General features: G+C 44.7%; 1 protein-coding gene across 1 annotated transcript in view; it reads left to right on the plus strand.

Annotated features, from left to right (window-relative positions):
• rnf130 (ring finger protein 130) overlaps positions 1-21,441 on the plus strand; it is a 282,069-nt gene extending 260,628 nt beyond the window's left edge. The window contains exon 7 of the mRNA XM_072512683.1: positions 17,713-21,441. Within this exon, the coding sequence (XP_072368784.1) occupies positions 17,713-17,822 (110 nt within the window). The 3' untranslated portion in view covers positions 17,823-21,441. The remainder of the gene's footprint in view (positions 1-17,712) is intronic.
• Positions 21,442-22,181: the final 740 nt, after the last annotated feature.

Here is a 22,181-nt window from a genome sequence, read left to right on the forward strand (position 1 = left end):
GAATGGCAATATGACAGCAGTAACTGGGTGGTTTCCCATTGACCTCATTGGCCTCCGGTTTTGCAAGGGCTTTCATATGACAAAGTGTGATGAATGTAGGAATTTCAGATGTATTGTATGTATCTGGTGCATTATGGGTTAAAAACCTGGGTTGGTGTGTGTATGACTGCTGCAATCATGTTTTTAAATAATCCTGGTTTGAAAGATATTAGGAGCCAGAATTAAAACATTGTAAAGGCTGTGGCGAATGGATTTTTGTTTGGGTTAAGGAGGTTCCTTGTGGAGTACTTAGTTAGAGATCTTTGTGTTCAGTTAGTAAGATGATATAACTAATGGGAGGAGCGAGAGTACCAGGCATTTGAGCAGATTGTTCACTTGTTCTGGATGTCAAAGCATGAAGACAGTTTCTGAAGACTTCAGCTAGAGATCCTGCATTGTTCTGACAGGATTCGGGTCGATCTCTTAAAATAGTCTCAAAGAGCATCTCTTAGACCTCCAGTCTGCGACCATGGAGTGACTGGTCGCACATTTGGAGGCTCGCACTCGTGGCGTTTTTTTCGGACCTTTTCCCCATTTAACAGGTGGATGTGAGGCGGAATAAAGGTGCAGGAGAGTGAGTGGAAGAGATTGACCCTCTGATGTATGGAGCTGAGGGCCAGAACCGGTCGAAAAAGAAGGAATCAGTCAGTTGTAGCTGGTGCGGAGCTTGCGACGCACTTGGAGATGGCAGAGGGGCAGGGAGCAGTCCTGCCGGCTCAATGGTCGACGGACCAGCTGATGAGCTTCTTGAATGAGAAGTTCACCCAGCAACGGGAGGAGAGTTTGGAGGACTTGGCCCGGGCGGTGGATTCGATCAGGTCGGTGGTCAACCAAGTGGAAACGAAGCTGGAGGCCCATGGTCAGGTGATCCATAAATTGGAGGAGGTGGCGGGGGAACACAAGGAGCAGTTTGCCTCGACGGCAGCGGGGATGCAGCTGATGTGGAATCAGCAGAGGCGGCTTCAGGAGAAGGTCGAAGACCTAGAGGACCGGTCACGCAGGCAGAATATAAGAATCGTGGGTCTGCCGGAGGGGAGTGAAGGAGCCGCTGCTGGCGCGTATGTGGGGAGGATGCTGGAGAAGCTGCTTCATTTCGAGGGCAACCACTCTCAGCGCACCTCTGGAATTAACTTGATTTTTTCATGTTTGAACCAAGGCTGAAATGCATTCCAGAGCTGATTGGACCTGGCAGAGCTACTCCAGTAAAAGCAGCAAATGCAAGCTTAATTCTGGAATTTGTGTTTCAGCAAAATGGCTGCATTGTGATTTGGGAGTTGACTCCATGATGGAAGCTGTGGATTGTAGTAGTCTGTCCACGCTTCAAACAGACGGGCGGGGCTATGTGGAGCAAATTTTGGAGCATTTCTAACAAAGATACTGACTTCCATAGAATCATACAGCACAGAGGACGCCATTTGACCCATTGTGCCTTTGCCAGCTCTTTCAGAGAGCTATCCAATTGTAGTATACATTAGTGTTAAAGTCAAGTTTCAAAGACAAAATTTTTAGCTAAAATGCCCTTCGATGAGTAATAGGTTTGAGGGGTTAAAATCCACCCTTTCCCATCGTCGGGGGCTGACAACTCAGAGACTGTTCCTGCCAACCCTTCTCTCAAAAGTAACACCAAAGGAGCCAAAATGTATTTTATTATTGAATTTTTATTTGTGATTAAATAATACCTCCACAGAGATAGACACTAATTTGTGTGCACTAAATTTATCAAATTAATCCAAAGCAAAGCCAAAACTACAAATTTATGCAATTTAGAACATTACAGCGCAGTACAGGCCCTTCAGCCCTTCGATGTTGCGCCGACCTGTGAAACCACTCTAAAGCCCATCTACGCTATTCCCTTCTCGTCCATATGTCTATCCAATGACCATTTGAATGCCCTTAGTGTTGGCGAGTCCACTACTGTTGCAGGCAGGGCATTCCACGCCCTTACTACTCTCTGAGTAAAGAACCTACCTCTGACATCTGTCTTATATCTATCTCCCCTCAATTTAAAGCTATGTCCCCTCGTGCTAGACATCACCATCCGAGGAAGATGGCTCTCACTGGCCACCCTATCCAATCCTCTGATCATCTAGTATGCCTCAATTAAGTCACCTCTTAACCTTCTTCTCTCTAACGAAAACAGCCTCAAGTCCCTCAGCCTTTCCTCATAAGATCTTCCCACCGTACCAGGCAACATTCTGATAAATCTCCTCTGCACCCTTTCCAATGCTTCCACATCCTTCCTATAATGCGGCGACCAGAATTGCACGCTCCAAATGCGGCCGCACCAGAGTTTTGTACAGCTGCAACATGACCTCATGGCTCCGAAACTCAATTCCTCTACCAATAAAAGCTAACATTTATTTAACATTTAACGCCTTAACAACCCTCTGAACCTGGGTGGCAACTTTCAGGGATCTATGTACATGGACACCAAGAACTCTCTGCTCATCCACACTGCCAAGAATCTTACCATTAGCCCAGCACTCTGTCTTCCTGTTATTCCTTCCAAAATGAATCACCTCACACTTTTCTGCATTAAACTCCATTGCCACCTCTCAGCCCAGCGCTGCAGCTTATCTATGTCCCTTTGTAACTTGTAACATCCGTCCGCACTGTCCACAACTCCACCGACTTTAGTGTCATCTGCAAATTTACTCACCCATCCCTCTACGCCCTACTCCAGGTCATTTATAAAAATGACAAACAGCAGTGGCCCCAAAACAGATCCTTGTGATACACCACTAGTAACTGGACTCCAGTCTAAACCTTTCCCATCAACCACCACCCTTTGTCTTCTTCCAGCTAGCCAATTTCTGATCCAAACTGCTAAATCACCCTGAATCCCATGCCTCCGTATTTTCTGCAGTAGCCTACCGTGGGGAACCTTATCAAACGCTTTACTGAAATCCATATACACCACATCAACTGCTTTACCCTCATCCACTTGTTTGGTCACCTTCTCAAAGAACTCAATAAGGTTTGTGAGGCATGACCTACCCTTCACAAAACCGTGTTGACTATCTCTAATCAAATTATTCCTTTCCAGATGATTATACATCCTATCACTGATAAACCTTTCCAAGATTTTGCCCACAACAGAAGTAAGGCTCACTGGTCTATAGATACTGGGGTTGTCTCTAGAATCATAGAATTTACAGTGCAGAAGGAGGCCATTCGGCCCATCGAGTCTGCACCGGCTCTTGGAAAGAGCACCCTACCCAAGGTCCACACCTCCACCCTATCCCCATAACCCAGTACGGGCAATTTTGGACACTAAGGGCAATTTATCATGCCCAATCCACCTAACCTGCACATCTTTGGACTCCCCTTCTTGAACAAGGGGACAACATTGGCTATCCTCCAGTCTTCTGGCACTATTCCTGTAGACAAAGATGACTTAAAGATCAAAGCCAAAGGCTCAGCAATCTCCTCCCTAGCTTCCCAGAGAATCCTAGGATAAATCCCATCCGGCCCAGGGGACTTATCTATTTTCACACTTTCCAGAATTGCTAACACCTCCTCCTTATGAACCTCAAGCCCTTCTAGTCTAGTAGCCTGAATCTCCGTATTCTCCTCGACAACATTGTCTTTTTCCTGTGTGAATACTGACAAAAAATATTCATTTAGCACCTCTCCTATCTCCTCGGACTCCAAGCACAACTTCCCACTACTGTCCTTGACTGGCCCTACTCTTACCCTAGTCATTTGTTTATTCCTGACATATCTATAGAAAGCTTTAGGGTTATCCTTGATCCTCCCTGCCAAAGACTTCTCATGTCCCCTCCTGGCTCTTCTTAGCTCTCTCTTTAGGTCCTTCCTAGCTAACTTGTAACACTCGAGCGCCCTAACTGAACCTTCACGTCACATCTTTACATAAGCCCCCTTCTTCCTCTTGACAAGTGTTTCGACTGCTTTAGTAAACCACGGTTCCCTTGCTCGACCACTTCCTCCCTGCCTGACAGGTACATACTTATCAAGGACACGCAGTAGCTGTTCCTTGAACAAGCTCCACATTTCCATTGTGCCCATCCCCTGCAGTTTTCCTCTCCATCCGATGCATCCTAAGTCTTGCTTCATCGCATCATAATTGCCTTTCCCCCAGATATAACTCCTGCCCTGCGGTATATACCTATCCCTTTCCATCACTAAAGTAAATGTAATCAAATTGTGGTCACTATCACCAAAGTGCTCACCTACCTCCAAATCTAACACCTGTCCTGGTTCATTACCCAGTACCAAATCCAATATGGCCTCGCCTCTCGTTGGCCTATCTACATACTGTGTCAGGAAACCCTCCTGCACACATTGGACAAAAATGGACTCATCTAAAGTACTCGCACTATTGCGTTTCCAATTAATATTTGGAAAGTCAAAGTCTCCCATAACAACTACCCTGTTGCTTTCGCTCCTATCCAGAATCATCTTTGCAATCCTTTCCTCTGCATCTCTGGAACTTTTTGGAGGCCTATTTTTCATTCATTATTTATAACAGCAGAAAAGAATCATAGATTATCATAGAATTTACAGGGCAGAAGGAGGCCATTCGGCCCATCGATTCTGCACCGGCTCTTGGAAAGAGCACCCTACCCAAGGTCAACACCTCCACCCTATCCCCATAACCCAGTAACCCCACCCAACACTAAGGGCAATTTTGGACACAAGACAATTTATCATGGCCATTCCACCTAACCTCCACATCTTTGGACTGTGGGAGGAAACCGGAGCACCCGGAGGAAACCCACGCACACACGGTGAGGATATGCAGACTCCGTATAGACAGTGACCCAAACTGGAATTGAATCTGGGACCCTGGAGCTGTGAAGCAATTGTGCTATCCACAATGCTACCGTGCTACCCTTAGAATACTACTTATATGCAGAATACGCATTGAACGTGTATTAAAATCCACAAAAAGCACCCTCCTATTTGTTTCAATAACATATCTCAATCTGCTTCTTGAATGTATCATCAATATCATCTTCATCAGCAATTGAGTCTTCATTGGCCAGACAATCTCCTAAATAATCATCTTTTGTGTCATAAAGTGCATCGGATGTCCAACATTTCTTGAATGAGTTGACAACTATCTCCACTCTGATTTCATTCTAGGCCTCTACTGCCCAATCACACAGGGCTGCTAACATAGGAGCCTGTATACTGCCTCCCTTGGTAAATGTCATCTCTCCACCAATATTCCAGTCATTCCATTTATTTCTCATGCTATCCTTGAAGGACATACAAGGCTTGTGATCTAACTTCAGCAGCAATATCATTCACGTGATCTAGGGCAGCTCGGTGTGAAGTAAAAAACTCACCACGGTTCTTAGAATTCCCCCTATACCAAAAAAGGGTCAAGATATTCTAAATGGTGAACAGGGATTCTCACTCCCTGACCCCTATGCAGGCTTAGGTGGGTGCTATTCGGGTCAAACTAGTGTTTCAAGTTATCCCCCGGCATAACCCATATCTTCATGGAAGAATTTTATCTACTTACCACTTAGTAGTATCGATCCTGGGTCCCACGTTGCTAAGTAAGTAAAGTAAACTTTGTAATAACCACTGTTTCAGGTTAAAACTTTTTAAGTTATTTTATTTATTTATTTTCTTTTAAAAGATAAAATCACTGTCTTTGCAGAAAAGTAAAAAGATCTTGCTTCTGGATTCTCCGGGTTGGCTGATCAGACCTTCCTGGGCCTCCTTGACAATCTCTCTATCAGTTGGTTTCTTCCTGGATGTTTTGCGGTTCTGCTCGGTTTTCGTATTCAGTCCTGTAGCCACCTGGGTTGGCCACTTCCTGACTTAAAATGGAGAACCGCAAAGGCTGAAGGGAAATTCAGCCAACACAGGCAAAGACTAGCAAATACAGAAATCATGTGTATTGAAACCTGTAAGAAATCAGACAGCACTGAAACCAGCAGCCATCTGCATAGTAATGAGCAATTCCAAGGCACAATTGCAACAGTTAAGGTGAATAAAGCCAAGCCAGACTCCTCGGAATCACTTGGAACCAGGTACGGGGTCCGCCCCAAAGGGCGGGAAGCCCCTGGGGACTATAAAGTAAAGCCCCCAAGTTCAAATCGTCCTTCTTGACAGGGTCACTCAGCAACGCGAAGCAACCCCTGAGAGTGAACTGTCCAGCGGCCGCAAACCAAGTAAGTCTCAAGTCGACGCTCGCTACGAGATAGGCGCTCCTAGCTACCAGTCCATACCAGCTTTTGAATCCTGCAGACTCAGGACCTGAACGAAAGGCCATTTGTTCCCCTGATCTGGTGGGCCAATTCCGAAGCTAAGTATAGGCCTTTTAGTGATAGGAATAGTCTAGAAAGTAGAGTTTATGCATGAGTAGTGATTTACTGTGTATAACAAATGTGTTTTGATTTGAATCTTACTAATTGGTGTGTTGAGTTATTGATCATTACTTGAACTTGAACCTCGTGGCGGTATCATAAAGATACCTGGTGACTCTAGAGCAAAGGTTAAACAAACAGAGCAAATTACAATTTAAGAGCCAACCAAAAGTTAGCAACAGTCGTTCCCATGACCGAGATCACTTTACTAGCTGAGTGTAAGAGTGTGTCTGGATGAGAGCGATTCAGGATATCACCCTTCTAACAGCCTTGCTGATTACATGACATTTTAAAGTATTGTCTTCTGCTCCTTACCGCAATACATTTTTGTCCATTTGATTCTACATCTAGTTTCTGTAATGTCTAACATGAGAATGCTTTCATGTTAAGCTTGACCTTAGTTTGTCAGATCACTGGCAGGGAGGCTTCCTGCTAATTATTCTGTGGCATTCCAGCCTTTCAATACCTTATCATTTTTAAGCATTGTATTTTCTTGTATTCCTAAATGTTTCAAGTTATATTCTTCCCTTTTTACAATTTTACAAAAAGGTGTTGACTGCTTTTTGAAAAGCAGCAGTTAGCTGCGGTGAATTGTCCTGTATTAAAATCAACTGTTCTCTCCAGATTTCCACATTTAACTGGTGTCATTAAGTTTTTATCATTCACAAATAAATTTTATTTCAAGTAATTCAAACTTAAGATTCTGGCAATTCTAATCAATTGCTTGCTAAACTAATTAACTTCTATTAAAGGGTAGAAAACTCATTCCCTTTATGTAACTTAAAACTTTACTTTTATAAAAATGTCTCCGATTTGAACTAAAGGTATCAGGTTACAGCATGAGCTGCTTCATTATCTCAAGGCCTGTGTGTGTGAACATATTGCTACTGCAATTCACCACTGTATTGTACTGTACTTTGTTGATGCCCCTGTGGGATCCGCCCCCTCGGGGGTGGTATATAAACCTGCAGCCTGTGGGCAGCACTCAGTACAGAGCAGTCGCAGGCAGGCACAGATCTAGCTTATTAAAAGCACTGTTCACTTCTACTAATCGTCTCGTGTGAATTGATGGTCACATCAATTTAATAAGCTAAGATATCGCAATGGAAGCCGCCCTCAAACCTGATCGACTGTCACTCAACCCACAGGCAGCTGAAGCCAAAGGAATCTTCTCACATTGGCTCCGCTGCTTTGAGGGCTACCTCCCCTCCTCCTCCTCGCCCGCCATCACCGAGGCACACAAGCTGAGTCTCCTCAACGCCCAGGTGAGCCACAATCTTTTTACTAATCGAGGACGCGACCACGTACGCAGACACGGTCGCGATCCTGAAAAGATGTTACGTGAGGCCGGTGAACGAAGTGTTCGCATGGCATCTCCTCACCACATGCCGTCAACGCCCAAGGTAATCGCTGGAGGAATATCTACGCAACTTGAGGGTACTCGCTCGGAACTGTAACTACAAGAACGTCACGGCCTCGCAGCACATGGAACTCACCATCCGGGACACCTATGTGGCTGGAGTCCGGTCCAGCTATGTCAGACAGCGCCTGCTCGGAAAGGGCGTCCTCGACCTAGAAGAGACGGTAAAACTATCCACCCCGTTAGAGGTAGCCTTCCAGAGCCTAAATGCTTTCCCCTCCGACCACGCGATTTCCTTGTGGACGCCGGAGGCACGGCCATCGCCCGACCCGAGGGTGTCCCAGGCCTATGCCGCGCAGCTGCCCGCCCAACCCGGGGGGCCATCTTGCTTTGTCTGCGGTCAGAACCAGCAGTCCAGGCAGCGTTGCCCAGCTCGGAACTCGACCTGCAGCGACTGCGGCAAGAAAGGACATTTTGCCAAAGTCTGCTTGGCCCAACCCAAAGTTCCAAAATCGCAGGCCCAACTCACAGGCCCGCACACCCCGTGTCTGCGTGCCTGCCGGTAAAGCTCCCTTATGACGCCTCATCCGCCTTGTGCTATCCGTGGGGGCCGCCATCTTTAACTCCGCCCGACGCGTGCGACTCATGGGGGCCGCCATCTTGGCCGCCATCTTCAACCCTGCCTGCCATGTGCGACTCATGGGGGCCGCCATCTTCAATGCCGCCCGACATGTGCGACCGACGGAGGCCGCTATCTTGGCCGCCATCTTGGGACCCCCTCGCTACCACCGACCACGCCGGCTACCCGCAGCTCGGCGCGATCACTCTTGACCAGTCACAGTCCAAGCACCTCAAGAACTCTATGATGACCGTCCGGATCGATGGGCACTAAACGCCCTTTCTGTTCAACTCCGGGAGCGCGGAGAGCTTCATCCATCCGGACATGGCAAGGAGCTGCTCCCTCCAGATTTCCCCCGCATTTCAAACAATCTCCCTTGCTTCCGGGTCGCATTTAGTGCAGATCTGGGGGTACTGTGTCGCGAACCCCGCGATACAGGGCGCCGATTACACCAATTTTAAACTCTATGACCTACCCCATCTCTGCGCTCCTCTCTTGTTAGGACTGGATTTCCAGTGCAATCTCAGAAGCCTGACCCTGAAGTTCGGCGGACCCCTACCCCCTCTCACCGTATGTAGCCTCGCGACCCTTAAGGTCGCCCCTCCCTCGCTCTTCGCGAACCTCACCTCCGACTGTAAACCCGTCGCCACCAGGAGCAGGTGGTACAGTGTCCAGGACAAGACATTTATCAAGTCGGAGGTCCAGCGGCTCTTGAGGGAGGGGATCATCGAGGCCAGTAATAGCCCCTGGAGAGCCCAAGTGGTGGTCGTCAGGACCGGGGAAAAGAACCGGATGGTTGTAGACTACAGCCAGACCATAAATGGGTACACGCACCTCGATGCGTATCCCCCTTCCCCGCATAGCGGATATGGTTAATCAGATTGTACACTACCGGGTTTTCTCCATGGTAGATCTGAAGTCCGCATACCACCAGCTTCCGATCTGCCCGGAAGACAGCCACTACACTGCCTTTGAGGCAGACGGTCGCCTCTTCCACTTCCTCAGGGTCCCCTTCGGCGTCACCAATGGGGTCTCGGTCTTCCAAAGAACAATGGACCGAATGGTTGACCAGCACGGGCTGTGGGCCACGTTCCCGTACTTGGATAATGTCACCATCTGCGGCCATGATCAGCAGGACCACGCCGCTGCCCTTCAGAAGTTCCTCCAAACCGCCCAATCCCTAAATCTCACCTACAACAAGGAAAAATGCGTTTTCCGCACATCTAGCCACCCTCAGCTATGTCGTGGAAAACGGAGTCCTCGGGCCCGACCCCGACCGCAACTCCCACTGCCCCAAGGCCCTGAAGAGATGCCTAGGGTTCTTCTCATATTATGCCCAGTGGGTCCCCAAAGCCCGCCCACTTATCAAAGCCACCATCTTTCCCCTGATGACTGAGGCCCGCCTGGCCTTCAGCCGCATCAAGGCAGACATTACCAAGGCCGCAATGCACGCGGTGGACGAGTCCATCTCCTTCCAGGTGGAGAGCGATGCGTCAGAAGTCGGCCTGACCGCTGCCTTTAACCAGGCAGGCAGGCAGTGGCCTTCTTTTCCTGTACCCTCAACGCCTCCGAGATTCAACACTCCTCTGTTGAAAAGGAAGCTCAAGCTATTGTGGAAGCTGTGCGACATTGGAGGCACTACCTGGCTGGTTCTCATCACCGACCAACGGTCGGTAGCCTTTATGTTCAACAACACACAGCGGGCCAAGATCATGAATGATAAGATCTTGAGGTGGAGAATTGAACTCTGCCCCTATAATTACGATATCATGTATCGTCCTGGGAAGCTCAATGAGCCCCCAGATGCCCTGTCCCGCGGCACATGCGCCAGCGCGCAAGATGACCGACTTCGGGCCATCCACAATGACCTCTGTCACCCGGCTTATTTATTCTTAGGAATTTGTGCAAGCTGTGTATAGAGCCTCCTCCAATCTCTAATGTTGCTCTCCGTTTTTTTTATGGTTTTGTTTCTTTATGTTATGTTATTATTTACGGCACAGAAGGATGCCATTCGGCCCATCATGTCTGCATTTGGTCCCTAAAGAGCTATCTAGCTAGTCCCATTCCCCAGCCCTCTAAATTAATCACCTTCAAATATATATCCAGCTGTCTTTTGAAACCTCCTATGGAATACACCTCCACCACTCTCCTAGGCAACACATTCCAAACCCCAACAACTCTGAGTAAAGACTTTTCTCCTCATCTCCCTCCTAGCTCTCTTGCTGGCCATCTTGAAATTGTGACCCCTGACATACCAGCTGGTGGAAACTGAATATCCTTCTTTATCCTGTCAAACTTGTTCATCATTTTGAACACCTCAATAAGGTCACCTCTTAATCATCTCTGCTCCAAACAGAACAGCCCAAATCTCCAATCGTTCCTTCTATCTAAAATTCTTCATTCCTGGTACCATTCTAGTAAGCCTTCTCTGCACTCTCTCCAGGGCTTTAACATCCTTCCTTAAATAAGGGGCCCAGAACTGAACACAGTACTCCAAATGTGGTCTGACCAGTGATTTGTAGAGGTGTAGCATCACTTCCTTGCTTTTATATTCCTTACCTCCATTTATAAACCTAAGGATCCTATAAACCTTCTTAACAACTGTTTGAACTTGCCTGGCCATCTTCAGTGAATTATGCACTTGATCCCCAAGATCCCTCTGCTCCTGTACTCCGCTCAAAGTTGTACCATTGAGCCTATATTGTCTCTTTTAAATATTGTCTCTTCTATATGTTTCTTCTAAATCCATTATCACATATTTCTCTGCATTGAGGTTCATCTGCCAGGTGTCTGCCTATTTGGCCAACTTCTCAATGTCTCTCTGAAGTCGCTCAGTGTCATCATCACAATTCACTATTCTCCCTAGTTAGGGTCCCAACACTGAGTCCTGGGGAGCACCACTTTCAACTTGTCTCCAGTCTGAGAAATGCCCATCTAATACCTATCCTCTGTTTCCTATCTCTTAGCCAACTTCTAATCCATGCTGCCAAGGACCCTTCAATCCCAAACATTTAGAATTTGCTAGCCAACATTCCATGTGCTGCCGTATCACATGCTTTCTGAAAGTCCAGATATACAACATCCACGGCACTACCTTCATCCACTGCCTGTGTCACCTCATCAAAGAAAACAATTAAATTTATCAGACATGACCTGCCCTTGACAAAGCTATGTTGACTATCTAGTATTACCTTATTTTTTCTCCAAGTATATATTTATCTCATCCCGTATTATGGCCTCCATCAGTTTTCCCATTATTGATGCCAAAGTGACATGTCTGTAGTTTCCTGGGTTATCCTTTGCCCCTTAAACAACTGTATCACATTTGCAAACCTGTGTTCAGAGAGGCCTGGAAAATTTCTGTCAACGGCTCTGCAATATGCTCCCTTACCTCTCTCTTAAATTCTCAAGCTGCTTCACAATTATTTGTCTACTCTGCAATCTCAACGACTTTAAGTTTGAACTCGGTTGTGTATCTGCCATTCCTTTTGATACCATGTTGCATATTAGATGGCGGGAATGCAGTGCCCACCAGTGAGATGGTAGCAAGATATACAAAAAATAAATGACTTTTTTTGGACTAAAAGTCAAGGGTCGACTTTTACACAAGATTGACCAATACTTGACTATATACAGTAGCCCCACTCCCTTGCTCTTTACCCATTGCTGTGCAATTCCTTTCCTTTTTAAGTGCTTATCAATTCCTTTTGAAAGTTGAATCTTCTCCACCACCCTTTCTGTCATTGCATGCTGGATCGTTGTAATTCACTACACTTAGAAAATAGTTTTCCTCTAGTTCCTTGCCAATTACCTTTTGTGTCCTGTAGATGCTGTTGCTAGTAGCAACAATTTAGTGAAACTTTGTTAATAAGTTGAGTATTTGTTTTCTGAGTTCCTTGACTTTTGACAGTAGTCATTAGTTTATATTGTTACAAAAATAACTTATTTATTCAGCTGAGTCTGAAATCAATATTGTAGTGGAAACAATTTTGAAAGATATTAACTAAACATTGTGTTAATTTCATTATGTGATAATTACAAGCTCCTGACTGGTATCTTATAAAATTTTGACTGAACTATACACTTCAATCTTGACTGGGTTACGTCGAATGGCCTGCTTCTTTGCCATGAATCCTATGCAATCCTATGTTTGAGCCAATCAGAGAAGTAATGACAGATCTTTCATACTACAGATATATTTAAAGTATGATGAATACTATATACAAGAGTTTTTAAACACTGTTATGTTGGTCTTAATTCAGATTCTGATTCTCAGCAACTGATATTAATACTGTGATATTATGTGGCTGTGGCGTTTTCTGCATCTACAATCTTGCCGTTGGTCTGCAGAAAAACAGCTTCAGTAATTTACACAATGTAAAGCCATTAAATTAGCTTTACTACCTTAGCAAGGAGTGAGAACTATAGTAATGGGAGGCAGGTATTGGTGGCTAGCTGTGAGGCAGATCATGGTGGCATGTTATATCAAAAATAAAGTTTTTCCTTAAAACAAGAATGCTGCAACATGAATATCTGATGGTATTTGATGTGCTCATGTGTCGCTTTCTGAAGTTTATTGTCAGCTATTTTGGCTTTTTAGAAATGGTGAACATGGGGCGAAATTCTCCGGTATCGGCGCAATGTCCGCCGACTGGCGCCCAAAACGGCGCAAATCATCAGTCGGGCATCACGCCGCCCCAAAGGTGCGGAATGCTCCGCATCTTGGGCCGAGCCCCAACCTTAAGGGGCTAGGCTCGCGCCGGACAAATTTCCGCCCCGCCAGCTGGCGGAAAAGGCCTTTGGTGCCCCGCCAGCTGGTGCGGAAATGACATCTCCGGGCGGCGCATGCGCGGGAGCGTTAGCGGCTGCTGACGGCATTCCCGTGCATGCGCAGTGGAGGGAGTCTCTTCCGCCTCCGCCATGGTGGAGACTGTGGCGAAGGCGGAAGGGAAAGAGTGCCCCCACGGCACAGGCCCGCCGCGGATCGGTGGGCCCCGATCGCGGGCCAGGCCACCGTGGGCGCACCCCTCCGGGGCCAGATTGCCCCGTGTCACCCCCAGGACCCCGGAGCCCACCCGCGCCGCCTTGTCCCGCCGGTAAGGTAGGTGGTTTAATCTACGCCGGCGAGACAGGCATTTTAGCGGCGGGACCTCGGCCCATCCGGGCCGGAGAATCGCCGGGGGGGGGGGCGCCAACCAGCGCAGCGCGATTCCCGCCCCCGCCGAATATCCGGTGCCGGAGAATTCGGCAACCAGCGGGGCAGGATTCACGCCAGCCCCCGGCGATTCTCCGACCCAGCGGGGGGTCGGAGAATCTCGCCCATGGTGTGAAAATCACTTGGATATGGAGGAATAACTCGTAAACACCTGGCACTTGCCCTGGACCAGCCATTGAAGTTTTTAACCCATGTACAATGGTGTTAATGCATGCTAGGGAAGAACAGATAATATTTGGATCTATGGTTCCCAACGTTCCACACTAAAGAGGGTTTTTCCTGTCTCGTGTCTAGATCTGCTGTAGAACCATTGACAGAGATTGATTGCTAATCAACAACTGCTTTATCAGGATCTTATGTGACTATCAGGGTAGTAAAAGGTGAACAAAATTTGTTTCTTTTAAGTATTTATCCAATTTTCTTTTTTAAAGTTACTATTGAATCGGCTATCCCTATCATTACAGGCAGTGCTTTCCAAATCACAACTACTCGCTGCACAAAATTTCTTTTAAATTACTGACAAAAGAGACATGATGCCAAAACCTTTCATCTTGAACTCATCGGGAGAAAAGCAAGATGTCAAATTTCAAATGAACGCAATTTATACTACAGGAGAAAAGAGTGCTGATTAGTTGGCAAGTCAACTCTGGCGAGGCATTTCCCTGGAGAAAACAACAGGGAGGTATAGGTTATAGACTTCTGGGTAATTCAAAAAAGGCACAAGGCTTGAACATATTCCTTTTGTTTGCAGCGAACAGATCCATTGCATCTAGCAAGCGGAAATGAACCATGTTATGAGCTCAACTGATTGTCTTACATTTGTGGTTAATATAGTTGTTGGCACTTCAGGATTGTTCAGCAAATGTTACTCAAATGCAGAAGTGCATTTAACAGTACATAGTTTAGTTTTGGTTTCTTTCATCTCTTCCTGATCTTTTTCCAATTATCTTATATCTGTATTCTCTGGTTTCTTACCCTCCTATCAATGGAAACAGTTTTTTAAATACCTTTAATATGGAGACTATCCCAAAGCCATTCACAGTTATTAGAAAAATGGATTCTGTAGCTTGCTGTGAGAGGTTAATCATAAGAGTGACGGGGCAGCACAGTGGTTAGCACTGCTGCCTCACGCACCAAGCTCCCAGGTTCGATCCCGGCCCTGGGTCACTGTCCGAGTGGAGTTTGCACATTCTCCTCGTGTTTGCATGGGTTTCACCCCCACAACCCAAAGATGTGCAGGATAGGCGGATTGGCCACGGTAAATTGTCCCTTAATTGGAAAAATGAATTGGGTACTCTAAATTTATTTCTTTTTTAAATCATGAGTGACAGAAAGCTTGCACAGTAGGTGGGATGCTAGAAGGTTAATACAGTGAGAGAAAATCAAGAGTATATCCCAGGCATCTGAAGGATTTGCTTCTAATGCTGGGGCAAAAGAAGATGGGCGTACACATGGAGCCACGGTGCATGGACAACAGATTGCTTGTGGGGGAAAGGCTATAGAGCATTTGTAGAGTGACGATGAGCTAGACCATAGAAAAATGTTAAGATCAAGAATTTAAATTCAATTCATTTGGAAGCTATCCAATTAATCTCAAATTGATCACTCATTTCCCATTGCCTTGAAAATGTTCATGTATTTAACAATTTCCTTTTTGAAAGCTACCATTGAATCTGCTTCTACTGCTTTTTTGGGGGCAATACATTGCAGAGAAAAATTAATGTCATTAGTTAGTGTTTCAATATTGTTAATTATATATAAATTCTGTTTTTATGTTTATATCATTGTTTAGCACAACAAAAATTACCCCTTGTGCTTGTGTGGAATTATTACTAAATGTTAGTGTTTGTTTTACACTAGGCTGATAGGAAACCATTTAAGAGCACGTTTGCTTTCCAGTTGTTTATGGGGACGCATGCAGTGTGAGGATGGACTTATTGAGCAACTGATGATGGCAGAGTGAGTGCGGGGTGGTTGAAGGCTGGAGACCTCGTGAAGAACCTGCCAGTGATACATTTTGCCAACCCCTAGAGTCCAGTCAGGGAAGGGTTAGGAATCTTCAAGAGTCTGTCTCAAAGGCCAATATATCTGCACTGAGATGTCGCGCCCAGAACTGTCGTCCAAATATGGTCAAACTAGAGCCTTATATGACTTTAACATAACTGTTGAAGTTATATAAATCTCCACCTCAAACCACGCCCCCCCCATAAGATAAAGACTAACAGTTCATCAGCCTGTTGAAAACTTTTAACTAGTCCCTTTTCCTCAGTCTGCTTAAAGCTGGGTGTTTCTAGGACATTATGTGTTGTGCATTTGGATTTTTAGTATTTGCTGTTTTTCTGCTTTCCACAAAGTCTTCAAAGGCAAAAAAATCTCATCCTGCAGCTTTTACAAACCCAGGCAGATTATCTTTGGAAAGCTGAGGATATTTCTCCATCAGATTCTGTTCTGTGTATACGGTGGAGATTATGGTGGTTTAACCCATTATAGAACCTCATTTTACATAGTTTACTAAATTTTTTTGATGACTTAAATTGAAGTACGTACACCAAATGATACGGCAGATACAGGAGAATAATTTACACTGAGGGGGTAGGGGGTGTGCCAGTATAGTGAGAGTGGGGAGTGGGGGAGATATCCAGGACGAGGGCAATGAACCTGTTAATTTAACATTTAAACACTTAATAATCCTCGCCACTTACCAAAGGCAGGTTCATGAGAGCTGGATTTTCTTGCTCTGTTTGATGGCCAGTGTAACATTTGACAGACTTTTAAATTGAGCTCTCAGAATAATGCCACTGCTCTGCCACTTTTATTAAGTTCAGTGAATATCGATGAGCTGGCAGAGAATACTGCAGCTCAGCAGCTTTGGGCTGAAAGCCGTGGTCAGTTTAAAAGTTCCTGATCATTTCTTTGTGAAAGCCTCAGAAGTTTAATGAGGGGTTGGTTCAAAAAAGGAGATGTACCTGCTCAGTATAATCAGTCTGAAAGTGTGAAATTTTCAAAAGAAGATCATTAACTTGTTCCATCATTACCGAAGTACATTGAAGCAGTGCCAGAGGGCAAATATGGCAGCGAGCCCAAGGTGCAACCAAACAATTGCTTGCACAGCTCAAAATTGTTGCCCCCCAAATAGGTTTGAAGCAGCTATAGTGATGACAAAGGGTCAGTGCTATTTTGTCCGCAATAGGTGGATGCCTGAGATAATTAGGGATGAACTAAGTGGTGGGGACAATACATAGTATTACATAGCATTTACGGAACTAAAACAGGCCATTTGGCCTAACTGGTCTTAATGCACCTTAAATGCACCATGTGTTTATGTCCATACAAACCGTTTTCCACCATTTTTCATCTCGCCTTATAATAAGCTTTGGTTAGGATTCATCTGTAGTACTGCATTCAGTTCCTGTCACTTCACCTCAGGATAGATATTGGCCTTGGAGAGGATATAGCACAGATTCACCAGAATGATACAGGAGCTGAAAGGGTTTAATTATGAGTACAGGTTGCATAGGGTAGGCTTGTATTCCCTTGAGTATAGAAGATTACGAGGTGATTTAATTGACGTGTTAAGGTGATTAAAGGATTCAATAGCCTTCAGTGAGAGAGACTTTTCCTCTGGTGGGGTAGTCCAGAACAAAGGGGCAAAAAAAAAATTAAAATTAGGGCTAGGCTATTCAAGGGTGATGTCAGGATGCACGTCTTCACCCAAAGGACTGTGGAAATCTGGAACTCTCTCCCCCAAGGATCTGTTGAGGGGCAGTTGAAAAATTCAAAACTAAGATAGAATGCTGTTAGGCAAGGATATTAAAAGGATATAGAGCAAAAGGTAGATGGAGTTAAAATACACATCAAGCAAGATCTACTTGAATGGTGGAACAGTGTTGAGGGACTGAATGGCCTACTTTGTGCTCCTATCAACCTAACCCTCCGTTCCATTCTCTCTCATGCCTGGATCTAGCTTTCCCTTAATTGCATCATGTAGTCAAGGGTCTGGTGGCTGCCGTAAACATTCTCATCATTGCTTCGGTGAAAATCTGAAAGCATTTGTTTGCTTGTAGTTTCGCCTTTCACCATAGTTGCATAAATAAAACACTGCTCACTTGTTATTTCTCTGTATATTTTTCAGATGGTCAGAACATTAACCGTGACCCAAGCCCCCGGCAGACGACGTTGTACGAGCTCGAGCTATCCACCATTCAGCCTTCCATAGGCCAATGTGACCAGAACAAAGCATGAGCCTGATTCTGCCACACTGGATTTCAGACCAGTCTTAGCCTTACTGCACAAAAAAAATTAAAGCTGCGATCCGTCAAAACGTTATCTGCACTCGTGGAACAGAATCAAATGCACCTAAACGTAGAGGTGAACAGTACCACACGCTGCCTGTCTTTGCATCATTTTTCTTGTAACTATTCTTCCTCATGATGTCATCAAACAAAGGTTATCACATTGCGATGGAGGGAAAGCGTTTTCATCTTCTTGCAGACTACCTCGGTTCAAGGTAGTCTATGTAAAAAATGAATACGTTTAGTTTACTGTTCTGCTGGTGCAGCCCAATGGTCCCAGTAACTGTCCATGACCAACTTCATTTATTTTTCCCTCGTGCAGTGGAGGTCTAATATTTACATTGCACATTTACCAGCAGGAGCTCCAGTGCAAGAGGCATCCATCTGTTCTCATTGTTGCACTTAATACCATGTAACTGCCTGAAGTAAATTAAATTAATGTAACTTGTCAGGCTTTGATAAGGGACAGCAGTGATGAAAATCGGGGCGATTTTCTGTAGATGGGCCTGATTTTCATACAGTTTCCAATGATTGTATGGTTTTGACAGTTGACTCTGGCTGAGGACAAGCAGTAGATCTGGTGGATGTTGCCATATGTTAAACATGCTGCCTGGAAGAGACCCATTCATCCAATGGATCTACTGGCTGCTTGGGTGGCCTGTATTACTCCCTTCAGCTCTTATCCAATCATTTTTTGTTTGCTACCCTGACAGTGGATCCAGTGTATTTGACTCACCAGACCAGAATGACACTGAATTTAGAGGTTAAATTATGAGGACAGGTCACATAATCTAATTACACTGTTCCTTGAAGTGAGTAAGGCCCTTGTTTCTTGGTTGACCCAGTACTCATTTTTGACTGACATTGGGCACCCGTACTGATAGCTTCAGTGCATACAGACAAAAAGAAAAAATATAAATGCTGGAAACCTTTAAAGGGTCAAATTATGAGGACAGTTTGTACAAATGTGGCTAATATTCCCTTGAGTTTAGAAGGATAAAGGGTGATCTGATGGAGGTGTTTAAACTGATAAAGGCATTCAGTAGGATAGATAGAAACTATTTCCTATGGCACAAGTTCCAGGCCAAGGAGGCATATCCTCAAAGTTAGAGCGAGGCCATTCAGAATTGAAATCAGAACAAGTTTTTCACACAAGGTTGCTTGTGGAAATCTGAAACTCTCATCTCCCAAAAAGCTGTAAATTCTGGGGGTCAATTGGAGCTTTCAAGAGATAGATCGATAGATTTTGTTGGGGAAGTGCATCTAGGGTTATATGGAGCTATAGTAGGTAAATGGAGTTGAGGTGCAGATCAGCCATGATCCAACTAAATGGTGAAATAGGCTTGAAGAGCTTAATGGCCTCCCCCACCCCCAGTTCCAATATTTGGTGCAATGTGTTAATGGAAAACAGATTTTTTTTTAAAGCTGTTGTAAGTATTGGTTGGACTCACCATTGCTCTCTGCTGTGCTTCCTTAAGTAATTGTTGAAATGCTCTACTGTAACATTTAAACTAAGATTTGCAAGGATTGCTCAGTTGAGCTTGATGTTATAAAGCGGACACTAAGACTCCACTTATTTAAGGGCAGTGCACTGTGAACAGGAAGCGGCCAGTTTGATCTCCAGCCTGGCTAATCTATTTTGGGGTGACAAGAGGAGTCCAACAAATTGCCATCATTGCTTCTTGGTTAAGGGGTTCGGAGATGGGGTGGGGTGAGAGATTTGGGGAGGGGTTGATGGAGATGAACCATGGGGCTGAACTCTTGATTTGTGAGCCTTTGTTCTTCTCTCCTCATCATTAGCTTTTATTCCCTGTTGCTGATTGCTATCCAAGAATCCCCTTTTGTAAAATCTCTATTATACAATGCACCCCCCCACCACACCCTGCCAGTTGGATACAGCCCAAACACTCCATGCGATGTAGTGCGCTCCCCCACCGTATGTTACAGCACACATTCCCCTTCCTCTGTGATGCTGTGCACATGATACAGCACAGATCGTGTCAGATATTGCACATAGTGCAGGTGCACCTGAATTCAAGCTGCTTATTAAACCTGAGCCACTTTTGGTTTTTTTGAGTACTGAAAGAGATGATTTAACATTGTGAAAAACAAAACTTGTATGTGTACTATTGATTCAGTGAAAACCACAAATCATGTTTATCACCTGCTTGCTAATGTTCAGCATTGATTTTTGAAGAGGTTAGACTTGAGCATAGGAAACATCTGTTCTCAGTTGATTTAAATGAACTTAGTTCCATTAATGGTACAAAAATATTTCCTTGCCATTTCTAAACATTTCTGACATGACAAACTAATATTTATTTATGCTTTTGATTACATATAATCTGATGTTTCGATTAATTAAAGGCAATTCTGCAATTTATGTTTAAAATATTTGGTGCACCATTTGTTCAGTGAATAAATACACTGTGACACCAAGCTATTCAGGAGCAGGTTTGATTCCCAGTCGGAGCTCAGTTATTCCCAGCTGGAGCTGAGTTAGCTGATTCAATCTAATGCAGCGCTGAGCTGTAGAGAATAGGAACAGGCAACGTTCCTAATCAACTGTCCAGAGAGCCCATGCCAGAAAGTGAGCATGTGTTCAGTGTGTGTGAAGAGAAATACCATCCGAGATTGGAAAGGAAATGCTCCATCCCACCATGACAGTCAATGCCATGAAAGAGATGAAGAGTAAATTATGGGGTGGGGAACCCTAGTCGCTTGCATTGAGCACCTTACGCAGGATTGGTATGTTCTATTATCTGCAGACATCTGTATTATTGAAGAATTATTTATTTTCTAGTGCAATATGAATGAGGTTAAGTGTTATATTTATTGTGGACTTAACGGAATGTAATGCAAATCTCTTGGGAGAATGGCACATAAAATGTTTACCCCATCTTCAATGTTCAAGAAGGCATGCAGACGCTGGAATTATTTATTCCATTCTGCCCAGACATTGTCCAGTTGATGGTGCCGTTTGTCAACAGGGCACAAGAACTTGCAATTCTACCAACTATGCTGTGACATTGAGCCCACTGGCTGACTCAACGGAGCTTACCCCCTCTTACCCTCATCTTCATCCTCCCCTCCCTCAGGCCAGGGAACAGTCTGTAATTAACACTGGCTTTTATGTAATGAAATGGATTTTTATTCAGCTGAAACTAATGTCAAAATATATTGTGTTGTGGCTACCTCATTTTGAAGGAGTTGACTAATACATTTAAGATGTGGCTGATAATGACGAATATTTGGATATAGATGGTCCAAAGTCAAGTGAGTGAAATAACCTACCTATAATTGTGAGAAAATGTACCTTTGCCTCCAGGACCTTATTGTGTGCCACATATGGGAATGCTTCTTTGCTGCTGCTCCACAGACCACAAGAGATTTAAATCGATAGACGAAAGGCATTTGATACAGTGATTTCAATCACTATGGTGACTACAGCTGTTCAATGAACCATTGACATTGGGATGGTGCCACACTGCCAATTCTCTTGCAAGAATGTGAAATGGTTCAAATTGAGGCAAATTTGAATTGTATTAAATAAATCGAAATTAAACCTTCTTGGACTCGGCACATGTTCCTTTTCATTAGCTAATTTTATAATAACATTAACCAGCAGTCTCTCTAACTAATGACAATATCTGATCCACAGCCCTAGCATTCAACCCTAGTGGATTTGACTTCTGATTAGCATCTGTATTTTTGTGACGTGGCACAGCATTTCCAAAAAATATGGTTAAAGAGACACATGGGAACATAGGAATTAGCTACGTGCTAATTTAGTCAAGGCACTATGTAACACACAAGTCTTTTTTGAATTTGTAAATGTCCAAATTGACTTAATGGACCCAATATCGCCACCAGTTGGTTGGATATATTCTTATGACTTGAGGTGGTATAGAAAAGGTTCACCAGACTGATCCCTGGATTGAGAATGTTGTCCCATGATGAGAGGCTGAGTCAATTAGATTGATAGTCCCTGGAGTGTAGAGGAATTACCTCATTGAAATATACAAGATTCTGAAAGGGCTTTCAAGGTAAACACTGAGGGATTATTTCCCCTGACTGGGGAATTTCGAACATTAGGATCATTAAAACACTAAAATCTGGAACCAGCATCACGCTTGATTGGCACCCCATCAACCACCTTCAACATACACTCCCTCCGCCACTCATGCACAGTGACAGCAGTGCCTATTATCTACGAGATGCAGTGCAACAACTCAGCCAAGGCTCCTTCGACAGCACTTTCCAAATCCACAAACACAGCATAGGAACGCCACCATTTTTCCCCTCCAAG

This window comes from Scyliorhinus torazame, chromosome 7 (assembly GCF_047496885.1).
Source record: "Scyliorhinus torazame isolate Kashiwa2021f chromosome 7, sScyTor2.1, whole genome shotgun sequence".
NCBI lineage: Eukaryota > Metazoa > Chordata > Chondrichthyes > Carcharhiniformes > Scyliorhinidae > Scyliorhinus > Scyliorhinus torazame.